This window comes from Rissa tridactyla, chromosome 3, assembly GCF_028500815.1.
Source record: "Rissa tridactyla isolate bRisTri1 chromosome 3, bRisTri1.patW.cur.20221130, whole genome shotgun sequence".
Taxonomy (NCBI): domain Eukaryota; kingdom Metazoa; phylum Chordata; class Aves; order Charadriiformes; family Laridae; genus Rissa; species Rissa tridactyla.
The window spans coordinates 33,322,670-33,350,103 of NC_071468.1; the positions used below are offsets into that span (position 1 = coordinate 33,322,670).

The window sequence follows — 27,434 nt, forward strand, 5'->3', positions numbered from 1 at the left end:
ATTGTTGAGAGTGTTTGTACTGACAACCACAGCCAGAGCTCCACACAGAATGCAGGTAAAACACCCCTTAGTTTTAGAAAACATTAGACTTATTGAATTCATCCCACAGTTGCTGTGTGCACTGCATTCCTAAATGTGACCTGCAAGCACAGGATTTACTGTGCATGCCTGTGTATATTGCTCAGGCACAGTAAGGCTGGTACTTAGAACTGCGAACTGTACATCTGCTTATCTGACAATCCCCAGTAAGAAATGTCGTTGCACTAAGCTTCAGCATCTCTCCTATGCTGTGTGACACTCAGTGTGACTGCACCTTTAGCACCCTTAGATATTTCTTATTGCCAGTAAAGTTACGCTATATTGTTCTCAGGCAAGTTCTTAATCTTGACCAGGCATTGCTTTACAAATGTTATGGTCTTATTGCAACTGCAGTCTGCACACTGGTGGCAGCGTATTCCTAATGTCTGAGTTTCATGATAAGCAACCAACTTCAGAAGTGTTTTTCATCCTTTTCATTCAAGAAGAGCATGAAAAAACTTATCAAAGAGACTTTTTTTTCCATGAAAGCTCTTGGATGTTGTAGAAATGAATGCTAACAAAGCCTCAAAATGTATGGATGACAAACCACGCCCCTTCTTGGGAGGCAGAGAAAGATCATTCAAATATCAGGTGTGGTTTTATCTAATATTATGAACAAGATAAACAATGCAACAATAATCTCATGTAATCAAATGGTAAAATGCATTTATTAAACATAGGCAAGAATCTGAGTTGGTAGGGGTTTCCTGACTAAGACCCAGCTATATTACTAGTCCACTAGATCAACCAGCGTGTACAGAATATATTAAACTTGAAGCTGCCTTTTTTTTTTTCCAGTCTATTGTACTTGTATATTTGGAAACCAACAGAGAACTTCTAGCCACAATGGTTTCAGAAACTTTTATGGCTTTTGTGCAGCTGACATGAAGGCAACGCCTTCTGTTTCATATGCCATGTATTTTCAGGAGCAAATATACAGATGACTAGTTTCAAAGAAGAAACTTGAAGGAATTGAAGTGTGAGTCTGTAGTTAGCCAAAACATCTCACAGAGACTGGAAAAAATAGCTCCACTTTCCAGGTGTGCATTGGAAGTCAGTTAGTTTGAGCCAATATTAAGCCAGTAAAACAATAAACAATACAATGACACAAAGAAAAGCAGCATACCAATGGACCCTTTTACTAAAAATCAACAAACTACACATGCCCTTAATACCCCACACATGCACAAATTTGTAAAGTGATGAAAATAGGACAGTTTGTTTCAATGGGCGAAATTTTCAAAAACCTATTGCATTAGGGTAAGGAGTAAATTGCGCTAAAACCCATAATATACTCTTCCAGACATTAGGGTATTTTCATCTTCTCCTGAGTTTCATTGTGCATACCCATCTTTGCTATTGTATAAGGTACACACATGGTGCCTGGTGACAAACAGGGTGACATGGCCCAGGGGAGGAATAAGAAAGAAGGGGAATATTACTTGTAAGCTGATCCTGAATAACAATGGATGGGTAGTTCTTTTTAAAAAACCCAAATGACAGCATACGCTCCAGTTTGAAAGCACTGAAGCCCGAGTTTGCCAAAAGCTGCAAAGCTGATAAATAAAGCAGTAAAAATATGAACTGGATACTGAAGTCAATTCTAAATATGGTTACTTCAAGTAACTATAAATTTAAGCAGATAAACACAAGACTATCCAGTGAAAAAATGAAAATCTTTGACTGCAAAAGTACAGCTGGAGGGCAGGGCACAATGTTATTTGAGGCACAAGACAATAAATCCCTAGGAGTTTGACTTCTAGGATACACTCAGGTCGAGAAATATATGAGCACCCCAGAGAGTATAAAGTTCAGGGTCACTGAGAGTTTCTTGCAAAATTTTCTGACTGTAGACAAGAATCTGCCATGGTATTTCAAGTTGTTGCCAGCTTGCAGTAAACTATCGTGATAACACTTGGTATCTCATGCTAGAAATACTGTTTTTCATCCATGCTTGCCATATTGCTTTGAAATAGTGATCCGCTTAGCAGGTGCTATCTTTTCTTGCTGGTACTGTGTGATTTGGTGATGTGGAATGTCTTGTAAAATTTACTACGTCCTGTGCTCCAAAATTTGCCCTTTCATTAGAATAAAATCATTATATCTTAAAATGCCTCTTACGGTCTTCTTTACGAAAAAAAAACCAAACCATAACCCACAAACCTTCATGATATGAACCGAGTGTTAACTTATGCAGAGCTCACCTTCCTCTCTAAGCAGGCAGCTGGTATCAATTGTATCCTGTGCCTCCCTCCACCAATTGAGTTGTATCTGAAGATGAAATGAAAACAGTTAGCCTGAAGATAAATATAAAAGTTGTTAGCTATTCCACTACTCAATGTGGCACTGTCAAAATTTCTTCTTTACTTCGTGTGACTCAGTACTCTTAACAAAAGACTTCACAACATGGAATTCATAAGTTTTGCCACTCAGCTGTATGTGCAGTTACGCTAATGTAAAGGAAGTAATACTCTTTATGAGCACATTGCTGACTTCTGCTAAAATAGCTCTGCTGTACAGAATTGGATGGAGTTATGCCAACAGAAACCCCTAACATACACAGAGGCAATGTTTTCCTAAACATGCACGTCGTACCTCCCCTGCATCCCTGAAACCTGGGTCTGCATTGTCCAGGATCAAATTGCAGCAACTGCATTTGTTTCCTAGGAGAGGTCACTGGGGCACTAAAAGTGCACGTGATATTGCAGTCAGCTGAATGGCTCATCTCAGTTGATGCACTAAAAGCATAGAGCTGAACTGTACAATCAAGTTTCATATGACAAACTGTCAATCAATGAATTAAAAGTCAACCCTGAGTGAACAAAGCAGATACCAGTTTGTGTTCTTCTGGGCAGTTGCAGAAATTATATCTGATAGTTAACATTTCAGCAGTAGCACATCTGCAGTTTTTAACATATTGCAAATTTTTTAATGTATATGGGCAAAAGTTGGGTCTTGTGAATTTTCAGTTTTTCATCATTTACATATACTTCGTATATATGCAGTTAATACACAGATAAAATGATTTGATGTTTTAATAAACATTTTCTGTTTCTGCATGGGCAGGCAGATATACCTGACATACCATAATAAAAAGAAACTCTTTAGGGGAATAAAAACCTGTAGCATAAAGATAGTATTTCTTCTTGGGTGTCTATCTTAAATTTGTGATTAAATATTATGCTTTCTTTGTTTTACTGTCTATCCACTCAGTTGGCCCTCTCATGTTATTTTAAAATAACTGAACCTGCGTACTGAAGAATGCTAACATTACACACGAGATCCAATGAGCCAGTAGGCTCTGCCTTAGCTTCCTAGCTTCAGCTGTAGCTGAAATTGCCTGAGCTGGTGGGAGGAGAGGGCTGTGAGGCAGCAGCAGCAGGGGCCCAGGGGCAGAAAGAAGCCACTGCAGGGATTTAGGAGAGGTAAAGGGGGAAGGGGAGAAAAGAAGTAGCAGGGAGTGAGGAGAAGGCAGAAGCAGCAGCAAACAAAAGGGTTGAAATACACCCCACCAGACCATAGATCTCTTTTGCTTGGAACATCAGGAGAGAGCCATGTGTTTGTCTGTATATATTACAGTAGGCAGATTCATAAAGGTCTAGTCTTCAGAGCAGAATGCTATTCAGTTCACAAGCACATTGTTGCAATGAGCAGGCATGACAAAAAGCTGAAATGGAGACTGCAACAGCATGGGAAAAGACATCAGAGAATCACAAAGCAGTGCCCAAGTACGCACATCCTGGACTTGACTAACCACTGGACTTCACCTGACACTGTGATCAGATCTCTTCTGCTTTTGCGACTGGAACACAGTGATGGATGTCTTAAGTTTTAGCCATTTACTTGATGAAATATCCAATGCTATTTTTGCTGCTGGGGCCCCATCATCTTGCAGTGTACTCATCTCTTTCCATTCTGTACATACACAAAACTTTGTGCTGCTCACCTTGCCCACAGCTGTGTTTCTTGCTTTCATCACTAGCATATTGCAAGAGATAAAGGGCATAGCTCTATTCAGTGTCGAGGATGCTGGGGCCTTTGTGAGATAAGAGGTTCTCATCTCATATAAAAGGCTTTATTATTATTTCTGAAGATAACTTGCAACCAAATGATCCCTTCTACAGCATGTAATAAGCAGCAGAAAAGCATTTTTCTTGGTGGTTTTGTATATGTGACAAAATTCTGCCTAAGTTTGGCTGCCCTTTCAGAGCTAGTGCAAAAATATTTTTCCAAGTACTAGATGTCCAAATAAATCAGGGAAGGAAAGCTGCAATATTATGGCCTTGCATTGCTCTGTAATGACTAGCAGGATTCGGTGATGTTTTCATGTTCTTCACTTCAGAAACAGCATTAGCATTTTAAGATGTTACTGTCTTCCACTCTGTATTATTTCCCTTCATTGTAAGGGGCTAGAGCCACTACCTCCTGAACGCAGACACCGTAACAGGTTGTGTAAATAGGCCAAATGTACTTCAGTGTGCTCAGGAGAATCCCCTTTAACCACTGCTGAAAACAGCTCAAGCTAAGTCTGGCTGGCTTTCCATGGAAACATACTAAGGATGCTCACGTGGTCTGTGAGCACGGCTCACTTGGGAGGCAGTAACTCCCTAAATTGCTTCAGTTTGTTCCACAAGAGCACATTTCTCTCAAGCCTTGATGCTGTGTATTCATGAAGGCCACAAGTGTGAAGCCTCAGGAGCTCTGCAGTAAGTGTCTCCCCACAAGCTCCCTGCGCTTTCCCACATTATGCCTTCTCCTGAGGATGAAATCTGACAAATCAGAAAATCCTGATCCCCTGTAATCATTGCAAGGTTTACTGCTTTCCTTAATGGTTCTGTCATGATTATGATGGCCCTCTTATTATCCATTGTGTATAACTTCTTGTATAATGCCACTGTTGTAGCGTCTCCTCTGCCATGATGTTTGCACCTCCTGGCTTGCGCATTCACTTTAACATTCCTAGCAGTTTATTTTTTAATCTATTGAGGGTACCCTCTCCACAACAAATGTCTTCACCCTATCCTTCTTTTGTGATCTGCTCATCCAGCAAAGCCTTTCGATGTATGATATGAGAATTGTGCATTGGCTTTATCCACCTTGGCTGTCTGTATTAACATTAACTGTATTAAGTACGCCAAAAGCTTTTCAGTTGCATCTGTATTAAGCTACAGGGTGCTACAACAAAAGATTAATGGTTTCAGCTGGCCCGTTGACAAGCGGAGAGGGGTCATTACTGCCCTCTTGTTCCAGACAGAATTCCTCTCCTTGAAGAGAGGGTGCACTCCTCAGGCCTCATGACAGGTTGACATAGAATTTATTTTCTTGGCAGAAATAATAGTTGGAATGGAAACTTGCATGTATTGTACAGCAAATCTTTTGTTTCTTTCATTTTTCTTCAGTTAAAAAGGTTAAACATGTTTTCTTGGGAACCTTAAGCTGTTCTCATTCATCCTAGAAACAGAAACTGTTGTAACACTAGCAGGTAACTTTACATTTCCTTTCACTGCTGAACATATAACCCATGATAGAAAGACTGTTTTGCCATTTGTCAGAATAAGCATATTGTGTATTGCATGCTAACTAGCTCTGTTATAGGGTAGGGAATTCCTAAGCTGCTTTCTTAGGTTAACTTAGGCTACTTTTAAGGTATTTCCTCAGTTCTCCTTTACCTTGAAAAATTTCTCACATAGTTTCAGGACATTTTCCTTATTTATACTAATTGTCTGAATTTATTGCTTATCAAAGTTAATTTCTCCTTCAGGATGTGTCTTTTACTGTCCTTTCTGGTGCTCTATTTCCAGGCACAACATTGCTGTTCTAGTCTTGTCTTTGTAGCCAAAACTGTCAGGCTGAATGCATTTGGTAGGGTTTTATGACAAAGACAAACTTTTAAAATGGACTGGTAAAGTCCCTTTTATTCATATCTAAAATGAATATTCCAGTCTTTACTGGGAAAAAAAAAATGAAAAGCAACTTAATTCAAATCACTAGTTATCGAGTGTCTCTTACACTAAGTAAGGCCTAAATAAGGAATTTAAAGAAACATTTCCAGAAGAGAGAAATGGTTAATGGTCCCCATTTCGTTACCTACCTCTTAAAAAATAGGTTTTATTCTAATTAGAAGTTGCTTCTTTTGATATCATATGGTCATTGCTTACATCTGATCATTTCTCCTATAGCTGTTTCCAGTCCTTCTGAAGAGCTAAATACGCTTGATCCAGTAGAAGAGAAACTTCGAAAGCAAATGGAAGAAGAAAAAAAAAGGTATTAATTGTACCTCAAACTTCTGCCATCCCTCAGAAGATAAATTATACTGACAGTATATTCCAGTTAGTTACAATTCTGCACGCACAGCTACCCTCAGGGTTTTCTCTGACATTTTCAAAATGTCAGCTTTGTCGTTCCCTAATAGTTTTTAAATTTGTGTGTATGCTCTTGGTTTGTCTGTAAGACGCCACAGTACACAAGCGGGGAAAATTTATGCTTGGGCCGATGGCTATAAATAAATAAAAATATCTTAATGTCCTCCCTAAGGATTAGTGTTAGAAACTTGTTGTTTGAATCCAAATGTATTGTGAACCTTTTTGGTTGATTCAGAAATATCCTGGCTTCCTTGACATAAGGAAAACCTTTGGGCTATGCAGCATTGACTAAGTGTAAATAATACGCAGAATACGCGTTGGTTAACCAATCCTTGCTCTAATGTTGCCGTAGCCAGGAGGATAGAAGAAAATAGATGCAAGGATATCAATTCTAAGTAATTTACTAGCCTTTATGTTATGTGCAATCTGTGATGGTAAATCTCCAACTATATGTTAGCCAGGAGGCCTCATTAATGAAGCTTCCATCTGAAAGGGGAATCAGTCTCAGCTCTTATCTGAATCCAGGCTCTGTCAACCAATTGTTTATTAATGGTAACATCCTGAGAAATCAAAAGAAATAATTGATTATTGAATATTTGATTGAACCTGTATTTTAATTGTTAATCAATAGTGATCCTGCTTGAGTGAAGCTCTTATAAAATATGAGATGTCTCTTCCTACCACCACGCTGTCTGTGTCCCCTGCATCTCTGATTATTACATAGTCTTTTCTAGTTTAAATCTGTTAACTGTTCTAGGTAGGATAAAGCTTTGTTCAGATACGTGTCGGAAGATCTGTAATACACCTTCTTCTTCTCATATTAGTTATAAAACAATGTTCAATCACCTGAAAGGGCTGAAGGTAGAGATTGAGCACCTGCAGCTTCTTATGGAAAAAGTCAAGATGAAGCTCCAAAAAGACTTCGAAGTCTGGTGGTCTGAAGAGGCAAAAAATCTACAGGTATGAAATAACTTTGTGTTTCTTCCATCTTTGTGTAAAAGTAACATCTTCAATCATTTCTTAAAGAAGTAGTTAACTGACTAGATAGAAAGGACTGTGAAGGGTGGGATTTTGAGCCTGATTCACCTGTGTTTATGCCAATGTAGATCAGACAAAGCTAATGTGAATTATGCTGATATGAAGCACAAATGAAGCAAAACCCTTGCTTTTTGCTCTATTTTCTGTTTTGACATTCCCCTAAACAACTTGACTGAAAGCCAATAATGGTCCCAAAATGCTGAAAACTCTGATGAAAAATAAAACAAATAGAGGAGACTGGAAAAAATAATCTTTTTTACTGCTAGCAAAACTATGATTTCATCAGGTTTATGACGTGAGTATTACAGGATGGCAGTCATAGCTGTAATATGGACAAATCCCAGGAAACATAATTGTTTTTTAGCTTCCTTTGTTTGCGAAGACTCCAGTAACCTCTCAGCTTTCCTGAGCTCCCAGCGGGTCAGCAGCTCTCAGCACAGAACCTGTGTCCCCTCACTCTCCAGCTGAGGCCCACCACTGCCATCATTGCCTGTTTAAGAACCCAGCAGAAACAGAGTGCTGTAATTTAACGACTTGTGTAAAAACAAACTAAAGAAATGTCATTTTAAATAGTGTATTAGAAGTTTGTAACACAGTCAGTCTGAAAGCTATACAGTTTCACTAACACAGGAGGCAGTACAAGAGAACGTGGAGGGGAATCAACTGAAACAGCAACATAGCTTTCTTATGCTCCCCTGCTGACATTTTTTAAATGTCTTCCAAGTAGTGACATGGCATCCCACAGCAAAGCACTGCCATGAAATGCACATCAGCCGAATGAAAAAGAGTGCTGAGTGCAGTCCATCCCATATCATTTATTATTAACTGGAACAGAAGATTTACTCCTTGGGGAAATGTTGTTATAAACAAAGAAGTGTTTAGCCAGTATTTTGTTTAATTCTCATGAGTAAAAATTTAAACTACATTTTTAAGAAAACAGCCTAAAGTAAATACGGAACTTAACACGAGGAACTTAGTTATCCATAATGTGCCACCTAACTAACTAGCTTAACTTCAAGTTATCATTGCAAAATACTTTTCAGGTTAAAATCCCTAACCATATTAGTGGCAAAGAGGATAATGTTTTAATCACTCTCCTGTATAAATATTTAGGCTTTTCAAAGCACTGCAAGTAATATTCTTGAATCCACTGGAGCACATTTTCCTCTATCACTTAACAGGAGAGGTCCAGGATTCAGTCTCTCATGATTCATCAGTAGAAGATTAGAAAACTGGAAATCGGGATTGATTTCTTGGATCTTGACCTATCTATACATCTGAGCTCCCTAAGAAACTCAAATCGGCAAGCACATGCTGTTACATATTAAAAACCTGTAACTTGAGCTTAAAAATACTTGAACCAATCCTAAACACTTTTCCCTTTGTTCAGAAGTGTTTGTCCAAGTGAAAAAAATACTGTGTGATTCAGACTCGGTGTTTTCTGAATGAGTCATTGCCTACCTTGGTATTGCTGAGACCTGTAGGTCAACATAATCCTACATAATTTTGTTTTTCAATCTAAACCCAGCAGGAAAAGCCAGAGATGATTAGCTCACCAAATACCGCAACTGTTTATCCCCAGTTTATCAAATCCTCGCAACATCTATCAACTAACAGGTAAATTGGTATTTTTTTTCTTCCTTCCTTCCTTCTAAGAAAATGCAGTTCTAGTAGAAGTGCAGTTCACGAGAATGCTTTTGCGAATATCCCACTCAAACATTGCATTTGTAGTTGCAAGAGAAATGACTGTGTAGAAAAGGAATTTTTATCATTCGATTATTTTGCAATCATATTGAAGGTAGCTTATTGTAACTCATTTCTTTCGACTTGGTGGTCTTGGGACCCTGGAAACCTCTCAACTAGGGATCTCATGAAAGATATCTAAGAAAAGCAAGCCTATTATCAGTCAGTTTTCCTATATGAGGAGACTATATCTCCTTTGGAGTGTATTCAGGGGGCTGCAAACCAAAAAAAAAGATTAAAAGATGATTTAATATACAGCCTAGATAGACTTGCTGTTGAAGAATATCCTGGTGCTACGTTTATGCAGCATATTATTCCACAATGATATTGCATTTGATATTGTAAAACACTGGTGCATCCTCTACAGCAGAAAAATGTAGTCATCTTGGTTGTTTCATCATCAGTCACTTCTGATTTCAAAACCCCTAATTTAGATTTGTAGTAATAGATCTTTCATAGCCTTCAAGCAAAGTAGAATGCAGGAAAACATACCTGAACGTGCAGATTTCCATATTCGTTGACAATAAATGGAGGTGTTCTCTCTCCTTCCCTCTTCCTCTCCACCTCTCTCTTGCTCTCTTTTTCTCTCTCTCTCTCCCCCTCCTTCTCATTATACAGTTACTATTTCTCTGATGAGTGGCTTTACCTACAATTTTATAACAATACTCTGCATAAATGATGTTTCTTGCTTTGCAGCAAACATATATATCCTACATACCATTAAATAAGGAATACTGGATTTTCTTAAAACCATCAAATAGATTCTGATTTTTATTGTAAACTTTGGTGTATCTATAGTAAATGCTCAATAGTCAGTACAGAGAATGAATTTCATAGTCCTCTAAAGTTGTCTAAGAAGGCATTTTCAGATGTCCCAAACTGATGAAAACTGACTCTAGTCTTCTCTGCTTCAATTCTTATTCTGTGTTCTCTCAAGACTTAGGCACTATTTGCTTTGCAAATGGCTGGCAGGTTTAAGGCCTAATTTGAGTTGTTTCATTTCTGGTTTTAGGCTGAAGGTTACTTGTCCCACAGAAAAGCCGATGGAACAGAATGTGAGAGCATTTTTGGGCTAGCTTAGCACAAAGTCAGCCAAATTAGCTCAAGCAATCCATGACTGTCACTCTTAAACTTTGAACTAAGGACTTCTTGCACAACCTCTCTGCCCTATTGGTCTTGGGAAAAACAACTTTCAGTTGGTGTGCTCATGCATTGCTCAGGAGAGTGATATCTTTTGCAGTCTAAGCTAGAATTAAAAAGAACATATGATAATGCCCAGGCACTTTCCAGTGCAACGGGAGACTGGCATCCAGGAGTGGTAATTTCTCCTTTCCCCACCCTAGCTCAGAAGCAAAATTGCATAACTGTTTTCTTTATAATTTTCTTTTAAACTTTTCTTTCAAATGCCTTTACCGTTTGTGTTTATTGCTGGAGGACAGGTCTCAGAAAAGTGTTCTAGGATTTTGAATAGAACAGGGGAAGGTGCCTCGTTGCTTTCAGCTGCCATGCTTACTTCAGAGTCCCGTGCTGCTCCACACGGTCTCTTGCAAAATATCACGTTCTTTATAATGAACAGTTTCTCTGTGTCTAAGAGAATGATGAACGGTTCTAAGAGTCTAATGAACAGTTTCTCTGTGGACATGTTGACTGAGATTGACTGGATGATCCTTGCATACATATCACAGACACAGAACATTCATCTTCTTAAACCTAAATTGTAGAGGGAGTCAAGATGAATATAGTTTTGTTTTCCCATCTCTGTCAATTTTCTTGCAATGATCTTTTGAAGTTAACTACTCTTTCCTCCTCATAGTTCCAGAAAGTTGACCTTATTTTGTGTTAGGCTGTTTAAGCATATTTTACACAGGTACATTTCCAGTGTGATATATATGGAAGTAGAAACACTATTTCTGCTTTTTGTGAGGCGGGAGCTGCAGGCTTAACATCTTACTGTGCGTGAAAATTTACTTTTCCCCCTACTTGAGGCAATAACATTTTAGAGTAAAAGTTTCCAATTTCACAGGCTTTAAGAGTATAAAACAGTAGAATATTTATTTCCCAGGGATTTCTTTGACCCCAGTTGACACAGGAACTTTACTTACCAGTTCCCATGATTGTGTAGGATAAGTCCAAGATACAATTGCTCCTCTCAGTTACATAGTCCTGAGACATAAGTCGTTCTTTGTGTCTAACTCACCTAGAAATCAGCAGTCTCTTTCTCTGAAATGATATGGCTATCTTCACTCAGCAGAATAACCAGTCACAAAACCAGAAACTGACATAAATTATATTTGATATAATGTGGTGTAAATAAAACCTATTTCCAAGATGCAATTCAGTTTCACAGGTGTGTTCAATAGATATAAGATCTAAAACTTAGTGGCTGCATGTCAGAAATCTAAGACTGCTGTTGACAAAGTATGCAGTAAAACCATTCAGACAAACTCCTGACTGTGAATGGATATAAATACAATTTTCAGGATTAGAAGTAATAAATTATCTATCTCTGCATATAAAGGATACAGGTATGTTCCATAATCTTTCTTGAGTTTTATTTGTGAGTTTGAACAAAATCTTTCGATCTCCTTGTAGTGCATGATTCATGTGGATTGTTATTGTTTGACACACCTTAGTCATGTTACCAGAGAAAATTAAACCTTGGGAAGGGAATGTGATAGCCTCAAATTTTATTTTATATTAAATCAATTTATAACTAAAATAACAGAGAAGGGAAGCTGGTAATCCTTTTGAGGCTTAAGAAGGTTACACACATATAAAAGGCACTTGATTCATGGCCAAACATGTCCCTCTTTCAATTGAAAAAAAAAATGGCTGAATTGTTAAGTGTTGAAATGAGTCTGTGTTAATAAAAGAGTTGAACAGTGAACACTTCTGCCTTAGTCAGTATGGTTTGAAAGCCATTGGCTTGATCCTACTCCCACTAGAGTAAGAAGTAAAACATTGATTTCAGTGACCACAGAGCTGAATTGGGGAAAAGGGTGACATCATGGTTATCAGTGGGTTTGGCATGAGAAAAAAACATGTCTGCATAAGAAAGGTTATTTGTTGAACAGGTTAAAAACATTACCAAATCTGATATACTTAAAACAGATGAAACCAATAGTTTGTATATTGTAGAGGCTTACAGACTCGTGCTCATTAACCCGTTGAGTAGATTCCGCAGGTTTCCAGACTGTATTTATCTTTGCTTATGTCTTTCATATGAATTTGCAGAAATATTAAATCTCATCTGATCTGAACATATTACCTAAAATGAAGAACAACTGTGCAAAGTGGAGAAAGAATGACCCATCTGTATATTTCAGACAGAAAAGGGTCTAATCAGCAATCCCAGAGTCACATTACAAAGAGAAAGGAAGAGGAATTTAAAATAATCATCAAGAAGTTATTTTATTCAAAAGGAATACTTAATAAAATCCCTCAAACTTGAAAGAGAATACCCTACTTGTCCATACTGTCTCTACCGTAAAGCTGCAGTGCTAACTGCAACTCGTACATTTATGACTCTTAATGGGTTCCTGTCAAGTCTGCAAAAATTGTTAAAATGCATGTCGGGCTCAGCACTCCATGTCTGCTCCACTTCAGAATTCAAGCACAGTTTTGTTCATCCTCATATAGTCTTCTCCCACATTGGCTTTAATTTAAGAAATTTATCAGATCCTTATCTGTTCAAGTTACTTTTCTCACTGAATATTTAATTTCAATAGCGTTGAACTGTTCTTGTATTCTCCTTGAATGAAGCAAATGTTGGATAGTTACTCAAATCTTCTGAAACAAATTGTATTTTTTTTCTTCTCTCAGAAGTAATGCATTCCATTTTAATGCCATCAGATCTTTCTTAACCTCATTCATTCCCTTTTACTGAACCTCATTTGTCCTGTTCCACCAAGCCCCACAATATCTGCAATCTCAGACTCCTTGGCTCTCCAGCTTCTTCTTCAAAATCTTCCTGTCACTTTAGATTCCCTTGGAGATATTTTCAGATAACTCTTCATGATCTCCAATGACTTTAAGCATCAGATTTTTTAACATTTGTTGTCTTAGATTGCAAAATTTACTCCCTATATTAATGCTTTATGAAACAAGGGAAATGTTTACATGTTTTGCAGCATTTTCTGTCATAATAATTTTTCATTCCTGCCAATTTTTACTCAGCGTTACGTGATGATAAAATATAATCTGGGAATAACATCATTGATTAATGACATTTCAAAGGTTTTCACATTCTGTTGGTAAGAATTTAACTTGAACAATTTATCTATGAATTTGCAAGTTAGGCCAAATTTGATTTTGTAACAAAAACACTAAAATGCTCAAATTTTAAGCAGCTTGAATCCTGCCCGCCTTTACACAGAACATCTGTTCCCCACATGTCCAAGGCTCAGATGACTGGAGAACTACAGCTGAGGGTTCTCTAACATTGCAGAGGTTGCACACCTTCAAATTTTACACTTTCTGTTTTAATATACCTGATTTTCCACTTTTTTTCAGCTGGTGAATCAAGCATTCATACCATGACACCCTCATCCGTCCAGCTCCTCTACCCTATGTGCTTGATGGGGCTGGTCAGTCCATGGGACAGTTGTCGCTGGCCCTTGGGTTCCTGCAGCAAGGGAGACACTGCCGCAACACTGTGTACACCTCTGTAGCTGCTGCCCCATGTCTGACTGAGGCATATAGCCCCAACAGATGATCCCTCAAAAAAAGCAAGTTTCCCACTGGGTGGAACTTTAGGTACTAGGTTTAAAAAGAACTGACACGTGTGACGTTGACAGACTATCTTTAATCTCCAGAAAAATCAGGAATTTTGCTGAAGCTGTCAGGAAACAGTGCTTAGAGACTTCTTAAATTCAACTCCAGGAAAAATCAGATAGATTCAGAATAAAAAATGGGAATTATACATTGTCAAAGGAACCTGAATAATGTTAGAGCTTAGGAGACAGGCAAAGAGACAGGACTTTTGCACCTTGTATGTCCATCCAAATCCATAACTGTGATCTAGGAGTGCCTATTTACACATTATAGAAATGATGATTGGAAGGCACCTCTAGAGATCTCTAAGGCAGCCTCTTTCTTGAAGGACTGTCATCACTAAATCAGGTCAGCTATGGTTTTGTCTGGCTTTGTTGAGCATCCTGAGATGTCCAGTCCTTCAGGCTTAACACGCAGAGAGGGGGATCATTATAATGACTTTCCATTAAATTAGAGTAGTACTAGCAAAATTTTTCATCTTTTCTCATCACTGGAACAGCATCTAACACTCAGATGAAGGAGGAGAGTCCTGGCTTCTGAGAACAGGCTAGGAGCAAGTTGCGTCTGAGCGTACAAACCACCGCACACCAAAATTACACTCTTTCGTCCCATTATGATTCAACATATCTTGCAATGCCATAGAAACATTATCAGAGCTACAGTATGAAGGATGCAAATTATCCCCATACAGGCCATCCCTCTGGCCTAGGGATTAGAGAAATCTCTGGCATACGTAAAACATGGATTTGAGCTCTGCCGAGCTGAGGGACTCATTTGTTAGATTAGTACTCTAATTATTAACCACTTATATGGAAGCAGCATTTTGAGCCATTACAGAAAATAGTTATAAGCTTCCTTAGAAATTTCCTTTACTTGCAGGAGAAGAGTTTGCATCCCACAGACAAAAATGTCCAGCTGTATAACCCCACAGGCAGAGGGTAGGAGTTTAAGGCCCAACTCTGAGCACAGTAATGTTAATTTTGGTATATTGTCCTGGGTCCAGGAATCCACTTGAAAGCAAGATCCCTAGAGGTCAAATCCTGCCTCACCTGTAGTGGCGAGGGTTTTTAACAGATCTGAATCTAAGTCCCCTTTAAATGGGGGTTTAACAATTTTGGAGAATAACTTTTGTTTAAATTCAGTGGAAAAAATGAGTTCAAACATATACACTACTGCAGCTTAAAAATAAATTACTTCAGCTGACTCACAGTATTTATAAAATTACACATTCTGTTCATGGCAAATAAAAAGCAAAGCAGCTTATTTCAGTGAAAAGAAAGCAATGGAGAAGGATCACATGAAGTCACTTTACCTTACATTTGCTGCAGACTAAGAAGAGTCATGGACAGTTGCTATGGTTCAGTTGATGTGTAGTGATTTATATGACTTGGATGCCTATGTATCTCAGAGCACAGACACAGAGTCCTTTTAGAAAATTGAATTTAAGACCCCAAATCACTTAGTTTTTAAGAACTGCCAAATCAATGGAAAAATGTTCAGGAAATCCTAAAGCAGAACTACGATGTGAAGTTCCCAGATATTGTTAAACCACATAGTAGGTAATAACATCACACGTCTTTTCTAGCTCTTGTAATGTGTAGGTGTAATAAAGTATGAAATATTATTAAAATTAAATATGATATTGCTTTAGTTGAATTAGGCTGAGTCTTGAGGTCATTTTAATCCATTTAGGCAGGTGCAAATGGTATGGGACTTGAGGAGTTAAAGAGAAACATTCAGTAAACCTGGAGCTGTTCATTTGAAAATGACTTATACTCTTGGGCACAATACCTTCTGCAAAACTGAACCTGGCACAGTGTAATACAGTAAAATTTTAGTAATAAATTTCTTTCCTTTTTCGAGTTCTCTGCCAGAAATATCAATTCATCAGCCAACAATGAACAAACTACTGCAGAGTTAGAAAAGCAAGAACTTGCCAATCCTGCCATCTACTGGAAAAATCCTAAAACTGACTAATTCAGTGTTTCCACTCTCTCTAAGATTGGCACCCAGTCTGGCAGCATCCACACCGCCTGGGGAAAGGAGAGGGTCCCTAGACATCCCATGGCAGAAATCTGCCTTCCTAGCGGAGAGGTTCCTTGATAACGGTATCTGCAGAGACAGGAATGCACAACAGCTGCTTGCAATATATTTGGCCATCATCAACAAGCCACATCCCAAAATCCTCACTGAGTTTTTATCTAGTCTCCCACTGATTTTGGTAATAATTTTGCCTGACTGAAGAAAGAATGGAAAATGAGCTAAGGCCTCACTTGGCTAATAGTCAGTTTGGGAAGTAAGTATACCATGACAAACTGTACATCAGATACATCAAAGTGCTTTACAAGCCCTGCTTAGAAGACAAATACTAAAAGTATAATCTTTATGACCTTATTTGTCATTGTTTCGTAGCCACATTCTCTACATAAACCTAATCATCACTTGGCTTCAACTGAAAATCCTCTTCCAGTAAACAAGTGCTTTATATAGATAAAAAACATCTTGAAAAACAGCTTCTTTGTAGTTACTTAGCATGTATTAATATTCCCTCGACAAGGGCTATATTCTTTCCTTCATTTCTGCTCCTGTTCCAGTTTTTCAGACACCACAAGAGTCAGCCCTAATGAAGATCCAGCTGGGAAAAACAATTCAATCACTTCTAGCAACCCTACTTTAAAAACGAGGGAAGGAGCGTACCGGCGCTATTCAGAAGAAAAAGCAAACCGGTAAGTAATGTAATGCCTAGATAATGCTCTATCAGTTTCTTCAACAAAAGTTTCCTTGAAAAACAAAAATAAAACTGAAAACGCAGATTTTCCTCCAGCTTCCAAAACAACATGAAGGCTGTCCCATAGCTTTACACCAAGTAGCTGCATTATCAGGATTAAAGAGGTGGTTTCTTGTTTGGCCTGAGGCTTTTTTCCCCCATAAGCTTATGAATCCTCATGACTGTGTCTTCTCAGCAAGAGAAAGGGACTCTGAAAGAGTAAATAAAAGCTTTTAAAAGGAAGAGAGATCAGGGTATGTAAGTATTGCAGAATGCAGGAACTACTCAGAGTTTTTTTCAGTCTCGTGATTGTGTCCTTAAAATATTTTGAGTCTCCCTCCTACAAACTACTTTAGTAATATAAAATGATACTAGCAGCTCGGGTGTGTCAGCCTTGGCAAAGGTTACACATCATGTTTTCTCAGAAGAGGTACTGCTTTGTGAAAATTAGCTCAGCAGGTTAATAGAAATTGCTTCTTTTTTTTTTTTTTCTGACAGCTTCTCTGTTTTTTCTAATGTGCTCATTTCCATGTTCTTTTCTCCCACCAAAACTTCATGCCAAGTCAGTATACTTCCAGAAGTTACATTCTTATTGTGCTCAACAGTTCTGGCTATTAAGGCCTTTAGGAAAATATGGTTAAGTTACTATTTTTCCTACTTCATTCAGAAGAACAAATCACAAGGGGTTTTTTCTTGCATTTTCCAAAATGCCCCATTTCTAGAACAGAAAAAAATAATGGAAAATTTCATTCCCCAAACCCTAATGTTTTAAATTGTATTTGTGTTTAAGAAAAAGAGAAAGAAAAAGAAAAAGAAGCTGAAATGGAATTTAGACAGTACCTTCTTAAATATATTGTGTATTTTTTTGGTTTTTATATTGTTGCTAATCAAATGAACATCAACGAAGAGAATAGTCCTTTACGAGTATTCTGAGATGATCTTGTAAATTACATGAAAAGAGAAATTTTATTAAGTTTTTTGTGGTTTTTTTTCTTAAGTTTTATTAAGTTTCTGATATTTTTTCCAGAATTTTGTTTCACTAGTTCAGCAACTGAGGACTTATTTAGTAGCACAAACCAAGGATATCAGACTTCCGTTTTATGCCGGGCACAATTATATTCTGCAATAATGGAAATAACTATAATTACAAAGGCAGGATATGTAAAAAAACAGTTTCTCCCTTTAGTTCTACTTGTCCTTCCATACTGTAATTTTTATCACTATATTTCTCATTTCATCATTAGTGCTTGATCTTTTAAACAAGGCTAAAGACACAGGGCCAAATTCTTAGCTGATTAGAATAGCTTCATTGTACTACATCATCTTATACCACTGGAGGGGCTGTCAAAAGCAGAGGTAAATCAATGATTTAACTGCACAGATACGAGATCTCAGCTGGGACTGGAGACTCAGCAGCACAAAGGAGCTGCCCCTGTCACCAAATGTCACATGATTGTTTACTTCTGGGTATGTATGAAACCTGAATTCCCTTACAGTAGGCAAAAATACTTTTGATCTGTTCACATAAATAGCAGCATTTTTTCCTGGAGCAAACAAACATGTGGCATAGCCACATCCATCATTTCTTTGGCAAACTCACTATATTAAGCTTTTCCGCTCTGCACTAAGTCTTTGACTCAGCAGTAAAATATTTTAAACCCCTTATGAGAGGTTTTATAGCTGATAAGCATGTAGCCCTACCAAACTAAAAACATATTAGCTAATCTTAATAATCTACATAAGAGCATTAAGAAGACCTGAGCTTGATTCTCCTCTGAACTGTGCCATCTCTAACAACGTATCTGGAGAACAAAGTCCACCGTGCTGAAAAAAGAGAGGAGATAATGGAATAGAAAAATAACCTTCTTACTCAGTTGGGTCCACAAGTATACTTTCTTATTTCAGGACCCCACCAAGTTCAAGTACATCTATTCCTCTGACTGGAGACAGCCAGGCTGATGCTGACATCCTAGCTTTCATTAAAGCAAGACAGAACATCCTGCAAAAGAAAGGTAAATCCTGCCAAAAAATAGGAAGCCAAACCAAAATCTTCAGCACAGCATTTTAAAGCCAAAATAGCTTTATTCCACATTTATACTGACGCAAGTGAGAACTGCTTCTGGCTTAAGTTATATTACATTATGTTCTCAGCCGTCCTAAACACTTGAGGTTCTTCACATGTATTTATTTTAGTAGCTCAATGCTGCAGTGTGAAACTCCGAAGGCTGTCTGTTTTTCTTAGTGAACTTTCCGGGGCAGGCATGCAGCCTGCACAGTGTATTTCTTTACACTTAACTAAATGCATTTTGAATGTGATTTCTTGATGATGAAAATACCTCCAAAGTTTTCTGCATGCATTTTCTTTAAACTGGCCTAGTTTTCAGCTGGTACAAATTTAGCTGTAACAATTGGCATCAAATAAATATTACACAAATGACTGCACCGTACCCTACCTCATGAGGCAGACTGGCCCGCTGTGTCTAGCAGAGTATGCCCTTAACAGGTATTTCACTCTATCAAGGACTAGTGAAACTTTCTATGGGTATTTGTCACCAAATCAGGTACTGAGAGCAATCAAAGGTAGGCAATAAAGTTCACTCTACAGTGTAGATAAGTAAAATTGGCAGGAAGCAGAAAGCAATAAATACACAATGGTGGCACTGCAAGGTAGCCTAAAAGTAATTCATCATGATAAAGACAAATGACCTGCGATTTTCTCTTTTCTTTTTTTTGAATAATAGTTTTTAGTGGCAGCAACCAATTAGACAGAAGATGAAAGCAGTAGCGGTTACTGAAGCAATAACTTTCCATCAGCACTTGAGTGCTGATGACAGCATTATTCAGCAAGCTATCAGCACCTGGCAGATGGTGTTAGCACTGTCACAAAGTGGGGTTTCAGTATCACAGTGCTTATCAGAAAACCGTCAGGTAAACACACAGTGGCTAAAAAAACAGCCTCCCTACACTCATCCAAAGCAAACACTTAATACACTTAGGCTTTGGGATCCCTTTTGTCTTTATTTAGAAAGGCTGTTGGCAGGTTTCTTCTGCAAATGAAATCAAGTTGAATTTATAGGCAGCTCACCAGAAGAAGGTTAGAGATGTGTCTTACAACAAACATTTCGGGCCTTTAGAAGGTCCAAATCTGACCCATTCTGTGAAGTACAGTAACCTAACTAACAAGAGCCTGTGATCATCTCCTAAATCGTACCATATCAGGAATGTCTCTCTCAAATGCCTTTTCCATCCTGACTGTTTTTCAGCCACAGGCTGTTACCTAGCATCATCCGTCAGTTTCAGAAGGGACTAGGCATTATCAACATTGACAACTATTAGACCCCAAGTTATAAAAGGTATTCTTACAGAACAAAGGACAGTCAACACTTTTACAATTGTTCTGAAATTCAGTTAGACAAGATGAGCTACCAGCTGCCCCAAGTAGCTGAAAAGGAATGAAGTAATATTTGGTCATCCTGGCAGTGCAGGGCTGGAGAATGCAACCAATAACTAAGCATAGGCAGGGGAATAAAAAGTAAAGAGGCTTCATAAGTATGACCAGCATATTACAAACCTGTAGGGACCTGACATCTCATAGATAAGAGACAGCTCAGCAGCAAGTTGTCAGAAGGATTTGGAGTCAACCTGACAGGTAAAAGAAGGCTTTTCTTCTTGACTGCTTGTGAGGAAAGGGAAAAACTCCCAGATTTGAAGGATGGAGCCGCTAATAGCAGGAACTGTTGAACAAAGAAGTTTGTAAATCCTAGTTTAGCAAGATGAAGGAGAGTAAAATCTATGGATTAGTACTACTAAGGAAGAACTTTGTGCTTCAGCACCATAGTGAAACTTGAGAACATTTATGAGGTGCAGTGGTAGCCCTTCTAACAGGGAGAAGAAAATAGGCTGAGAGACTCCACTATTCCCATATCTGCAACGGCATCATGTGTTCCCTTTTCGTGTGAGTGCATCACTTCACTCTTACCTGACTTGTTTCTAGACTAAAAGGAGATGAGAGGCACATCAACTGCTGTAGTTACTGTGTGAACAGCTGTTCATTATTGGCTATATAGTTTCCAATCAGAGTTTTTCATCCAAAGCAAAGGACAGCTGGAGGGTTCTCCTTTTGAGGGTGGAGATGGGGACTTGTTTTCCTTTATAAAGAAAAAACTATCAGAGTAGAATTGAGCAGAGAGGAAGAGTAGAAGGGGACTGAATCCTCTGTAGAAGGGGACTGAATCCTCTGAGGAAAAAAGCTATGTGTTACCAGCCTCACACAGAACTTTTTGAAACACGTACAAAATAAACTAGAGAGAAATTATTTGCCCGGAGCTACTAATCTGAGTTAGACAGCTCCATATAGAAGCTAAGTATGCTGAGTCCCGGTCCAGTGCTCTGTTGTCTTCTTCCCAAACTCTCTTCAACTGAGATGTTCAATGAACATTTCTGCATTTGCACGCAACTGTATTCACTCCCTGCCATGATTATTACACTCAGAGCACCCTGCAGGAAACACCGTGAGAAAGCATAGCCAAAGTCTGCTAGGCCTAAAAAATGTTAGCGTACTTACTGCTCTTTCCTTTATTGATCCTGACCCTTTCAAACTGTTATATCAGTATCTTAGAAGCAAACTGAGGGCCCCACGTTACATTAGCTGGGAAATTAAAAAAAAAAAAAAAAGTATAAATGTATGCAGAAGCCAACAGAGTGGAAAATACGTTTCATAAACAGAAAGCATGGGAATGCTCAATATCCTTAGTGATGGTAATGCAGGGGAGGGAATGAGAGGTCTCAGAGAAGATTACCTCAGGGTTTGTAGGTCGTTACCATTTGCTTTCTAAACAGAGAGGAATTAGAGCAGGTATATTCACAGGGGCTTGCTAGGGTTGTTAAAGCATTGTAATAACTACATTGGAAAGCTTTTTACAAAAGGCTACTCTGCAAACATAGGCTTTTGTTGCCTTGTTCAGTCGTGAGGTGGAGAAATGAAAATACAGAAGAGCAGGTGAATGATTTTTTGGTCTTAAAAGTTTTAAATTAAAAGATTTTTTTTTTCTCCTTTCGTTTGTTTTATGTTTCTGAAATTAATTTTAAAACTAACAACACAACCTGAAATATAGTCTAATATATTCTTTATGTCCTTTCAGGCTTGGGGAACAAATGACATTCCTCTGGAAGTCCACTATTTCCTTTTAGAAATAAAGACCTTTATTCTTTGCCTTCCTCTTCTGTTTAGAATCAGGTATGGGTACTTTAGATGTACAGATTTAATTATTAAAGATATAGAAGTGATTTGTCTTTGACAGCAAAATCCATTTTTCCAGGGAATGATATTTGAATATTTGCAGTAAGTATCTTCAGCTTGCATTAAGATTAAGCAAAACTAAAACAACCAATCAGGATCCAGAGATGTCTGTGCAAAACCAGTAGTTATCTGGGTTACAAAAATCTATAAAATTTCATTTTAGACCTTTTGCTGATTTTTTTTCCTCCCAATAAATATTAGCTTTCACATCAGATTATGAGAATACTGAGATTGCATTGTAATGTGAAAATAAATTTTTATTAAAAAGTAATTCTAGAGTTCAAAATTTCCCATTTGTTTTTTCATTTGAATACATTAAATGTTGTGCAAAATATACATCCTCCCTGAATATGCAAGTTTCAGAAGAAACAATGACGCTTGATAGGCTTAAAGTAAAACAGGACAAATAGTCGTAAAACACAAATCAGATGTGAAAATTTAAATGCAGTTATATATTATATACAATGTTAGTTCACTATTGATTTGGTACTACTTTATTGCATAATATCCTGTTATGCAACAACTGTTTTACATATCAGAATAAAACGTATCAAAAAATGCAATGCAAAATACAGCCTATTTCTCCGAGATATACGTACTTCCACATTAAAGCCATCATTTTTCATGCTAGTGATAAGTTTATAGTCATGCATTTGGAAGGGTTTGGGTTGTTCACATAAAAATAAAGCAATATATTGGCAGAAGTCACATATCATTCTCAAGGATGTGTATTTCCTTAAGTTGCTGATACTTAATTCTGTGGCAAATTCATAATTATTCAGAAGTACCTGGAGAACTGGTATGTTCAAATCTACAGAAGATATATGTTTAACAAATTAACAAGTAAGATGCAATCAATTAAGAAATATTAGTTAATACCTTTTCCTGCATTTGAATTTTCTGTAAAAGTCAGCACAGCTACCACATAAATTGGTAAGCTTTATGCAGAATTTAGGATTTACAAGGTGAGATAAAAGTCAGTTCTACTGTTGCTTTGGGAAATGAGAGTTCAAGGATTTGGTCAGAGGTGGAAAAATCCACAGGTCTTCCCCCTTTTGTATGTCTGCTTTTTTAAATTTCCTTTTTAAATGTCCTTCTTCTTTTTTAAATGTCCTTCTTCTACTAGAATCTATCTGCCTGTCTTTATTTTTCTTCTTCTTACTTCGTTATATATAAACACTGTATTAAATATACACTGAATTAATGTTTATACAACTTCATTGAGGAGAGCAGGGCCACCATCTTGCTTCCATCCAACCCAGCTAGCTGGAGAAGAAGCAAAGGTTCCAAACCATTTCTGGGTGAAGCCCCTGTCTTTTCTGGTTTTCAGTAAAATCCCCATTATGAGGAATATATTTGAAGGTGGCCAAAAGAGAAATACTGGTACAACAGCTCATCTCTTTTGACACTGAAGCATTTCCAATAGCTTCTGCTACTACTTGATGATTACATATTCAGTGTTTTGTTCTCAGTTTGTCACCTATCTAATTCACAGAGAGAAAAGGTTACTTGCTCTCCTTTTTCAAAATTTTCTAGCCTTTTTTTGCAATGTTGTCAAATTGGTGTGAAATTCAGTCACTATCAGCAAAGTAATATCTGATTGGCAGAATGTTCTGAGATTAAGAGTATATCAAACACTTAAGAAGAGCTCAGACAAAAATACATCCAATAATAGAAAACTATATAAATATATAAAACCATATAATTAAATATATAGTCTTTCTTGCTTCTTTTGGAAATTTTCATAATATCATGTGGACATAAAAAATTGCTCATTCAGTACATAGTAGTCTTAAGAAGTAAAATGTACATTTTTTAAAAAAATTGCCTCCACTTTTCAAAGGTTGGCTCTTGGGTTCATAGGAAAATTCAGGTTGTAAAGGACCTCATTAGGTCCCACCTCTTACTCAGAACAGCATCAGCTTTGAGATCAAACCAAGCTGCTGAGGGCCTTGTTCAGTCTGGTCTTGAAAACCCCCAGGGATGGAGACTGCGTAATCTTTCTAAGCAATCTGTTCCAATGCTTGCCTGTCCCCATCACGAAAAGTTTTTCCTTATGTCCAGCCTGAACTTACCTTTTTTGTCCATTGTCTCTCTTCCTCTCACTAGCCACACTGTCAAAAGCCTGGCTCCATATTCTTGATGGCCTTCTCACAGGTGTTGGAAGGCTACTGGGTTTCTGCTCCAAGTCTTCTTGTCTTCTTAAAAACATTCATTACTTCAAGAAAGTTTAGTTGGCCGCAGGTGAACAAAGTTACTTGTTTCAATGAACTATCTTCATACAATTTCTAGATTAATTTGAAACAACCCAAGCATTTACCACATTGAAGAAACAATCGAGAGGCCCACATTTATAATAGTCTTGACTACTGCCTAAACCACCTGTAAAACAGTATTTCTAAGCATAGATATTCTCATGGATATCTCAATCCTGTCCATTCACAATGATATCTAGCTGCTGGTTGGTTAAATGTTTGTATAGTAAATACAATTTATTTATTATGTCCAACCAGAATAAATCCAAATATCTTTTTTATGGAGTTTTCTGGGGCAAGTAGCTCTACAGTGCTAGATATCATACATATATTTCCAGGATTAATTTATGCCAGACATTATGGATCATCTCATCTCCTCTTTCAAGGCATTTCCAATCCTTCTGTATAGTTTATTTCAGTAGAAGATAGACATCTGCTGGTCTCCTAGAGCAACATAGCTTCTGGGAGGGTCAGGATATGATCCAGACTTATAAGGCCAAAGGGTCTGTTCTCATTTATGCTGAATCTGCCAAGGATCTGTACACAGTCTGGAACCACACTAGTGAAACCCTTGAGCTCACCGGCTTTTGGCTTGGGCATGTCTCCATTTTCATCACTTCCTGGATACTGCAGATTTCCAGAGAGCTCCAAGGAGAAAATGACGTAACCTTATGTTGAGTTTCTCTTTCTTGGAAGATGGACATGCCTAATTCAATCTCCCTTTTTCACTCCTGCGTTTTTTATGCAAGAAGCTTTGAAGTGGAATAATGAGGTTCACACATGTAACAGTTAAATATATATTGTAATAGCTTCCCAATAAAAGATTTTATTGTTCTTTCCTGGTTTAATCAATCATAGAATGCAAGTGTTTTATGTCAATAGTATAAACTGAGAGCCCTTCAACATAATAAAATGTTAAGACCTTGTAAATGTTGTCTGTACCAAATATCCAGCTAGTGAATACGGATGCCAACAAGATGAAAATCTGGGAATGCCTAGTTACATATAAGATTTTTGGTAGCTCTATATAGAATTTGTTTGTCTTTTCAAAGTCCATTTTTTATAACAACAACAATCGAACTTCTGTTTTTCAATGATTTCATATGAATCACTTTTATTATTGTTTAAATCAATGTTAAATGATCTTTTTCTAATATTTTTTTCTGTTTCGCTTCCTGCGATGTTTGCTTTGAAACCTCACCAATAAAGCAAGCAATGTAAACTAGATATTTATAATAGTTACTGTCCATGCCTTGATTTGACACCACCAGAATAAAATTGAAGACTTTTGACTAAAACTTTGTTTTCCCTTTCCTTGAGGGAAATCTCAGGGGTCACACCTGAGATTTTCTAACGATTGTTGTCTGTTAATTTTTGTGGGCAGCTGAGGTGTTCATTTGACACAAAGAGTGAACTAAACAAATACTTATATTTGTGGGCCAACAGTGGGTTTACCCAAATGCATTTATACAGGTCAAAAACAGAAACAACAAGGTCTACCTCCAATACAATAACTACAGAATTCAAGGAAACTTTTTCTTTTCATGGAATCTGTGTGAGAAAAATACTACTGAAATCTTGGAGAACTCTGTAACTTTTATCTGAAAATGCTTCATGTTTTCACCTATGTGAGTGTAAATCAGAAAGTCAAAATGATTGGTTTAAATTTGGAGTGAGAACAAAATTAGACCTAGAAAATTGCCAGATGGCAGTGTCATGCCTGAAGAAATGCAATGTTACTGTTATTTATATTTAACAAGGTTCTAAAATAAATTCCTTAACTCTTCTTTGAAGCACAGGATTTAAAAGTCATTCAAGGAGCAAAACAAATTCAAACCAATTCACTATTTCCATGTACAAAGTGTTCAGGCTGAAATAATGCATGGAAGAATGGGTCCCTGGATCTTTGCATCCAGTTTGTCATCTAGTTCTGTACAGAAACATTTCTTCCAGAAAATCTAGTCCAAAAATTCACTCTTCATCAGAAGTTTGAGGATGACAGGATCAGCCAAGGTATCTTCCAACCATTTAATTACTTATTTTAGAAACAGCTTATTTGTGTCTGTGTAAATTATACTCTTACTGATCACTATGGTATTTTTTCTGGCTTTTGAAATACAGAATGAGGAAACCATGTCAGTTATTTTTGGCCTGTCTTTTACTTAGCATCTGTCCATGTTTAAGAATTGTTAGGGACTGTAACAACAGCAATTGGAGAACTCTGAATCCTTTGATTTGCTCCAGGTAATACATGTAAAGTGATTCATTATCTTGATTGTAGACCAGGATGTCATTTTAGTATTTCTTCTTTCCAGAAAGTCTCAGATTTTCTCTGTGAAAACTGGATCCTATTGGGTCAGTCACATATTACAACAGCACTGAGGAAGATATGATAAGTGAAGGAATAATCAAGGAGGTCATGTTCAGCTCTGGATTTGAAATATGTTTTGTGGGAATTCATTCCTTAGCTTTGAGACCAAATACAGTCTTGTGTTTAATATTGGCAAGGAGCACTGGAACAGCAGGACCTCGGAGTAACAGTCAACTTTTAAGTTCGGCTACTCTCAAAAAGTTTTTGCTTTCAGCATTTCTTATTTCTAATGTTTGTGAACTCAGGTTTTGTTTATTTCTTAATCAGAAAAACATTAAAAGAGCAACAAGAGAAGTTAGATTAGACAGTGTGCTTTGTCATCCCATCATCAAAAGGGATCTGCTGGTATTGTTTTTTTGGCATAGTGTATATTATGCCATTTTACCTGGAAGCCAAATTTCATTTCTGATGTGGTAAACCATGCTGAGTTCCCTCCTCCAGATTCAGAACTCAAGCAGAAATCATAAGTCTTCAGTTTACTTCCAAATGTATATATTTAAGTTTCTTTTTTCCTGTGGCAAGACATAACTTCTGGGCTACTGCACGGAATCTTGTTTTGTTTTATTCCTATGTTGCAACCTGACACTAGGGAAAAAAAAAAAACTTTGCAAACAGAATATTTATGATTTCTGTAACTTGAAATAGGCACATATTTCTGTAGCTTTTCCATGGGAGTAAATACAGCAGCATCTTACAACTTACAGACTGTTTTCTTTCACATTCTCAGAGCACACTACTCTGCTCACCA

At 37.5% G+C, this 27,434-nt stretch overlaps 1 protein-coding gene across 1 annotated transcript in view; it reads left to right on the top strand.

Annotated features, from left to right (window-relative positions):
- KIF6 (kinesin family member 6) overlaps positions 1 to 22,112 on the top strand; it is a 171,792-nt gene extending 149,680 nt beyond the window's left edge. Inside the window, exons 17-22 of the mRNA XM_054195458.1 lie at positions 6,258 to 6,342; positions 7,265 to 7,402; positions 9,003 to 9,095; positions 16,589 to 16,687; positions 18,667 to 18,773; positions 21,903 to 22,112. Of these exons, the coding sequence (XP_054051433.1) occupies positions 6,258 to 6,342; positions 7,265 to 7,402; positions 9,003 to 9,095; positions 16,589 to 16,687; positions 18,667 to 18,773; positions 21,903 to 21,919 (539 nt within the window). The 3' untranslated portion in view covers positions 21,920 to 22,112. The remainder of the gene's footprint in view (positions 1 to 6,257; positions 6,343 to 7,264; positions 7,403 to 9,002; positions 9,096 to 16,588; positions 16,688 to 18,666; positions 18,774 to 21,902) is intronic.
- The last annotated feature ends 5,322 nt before the right edge of the window (positions 22,113 to 27,434 follow it).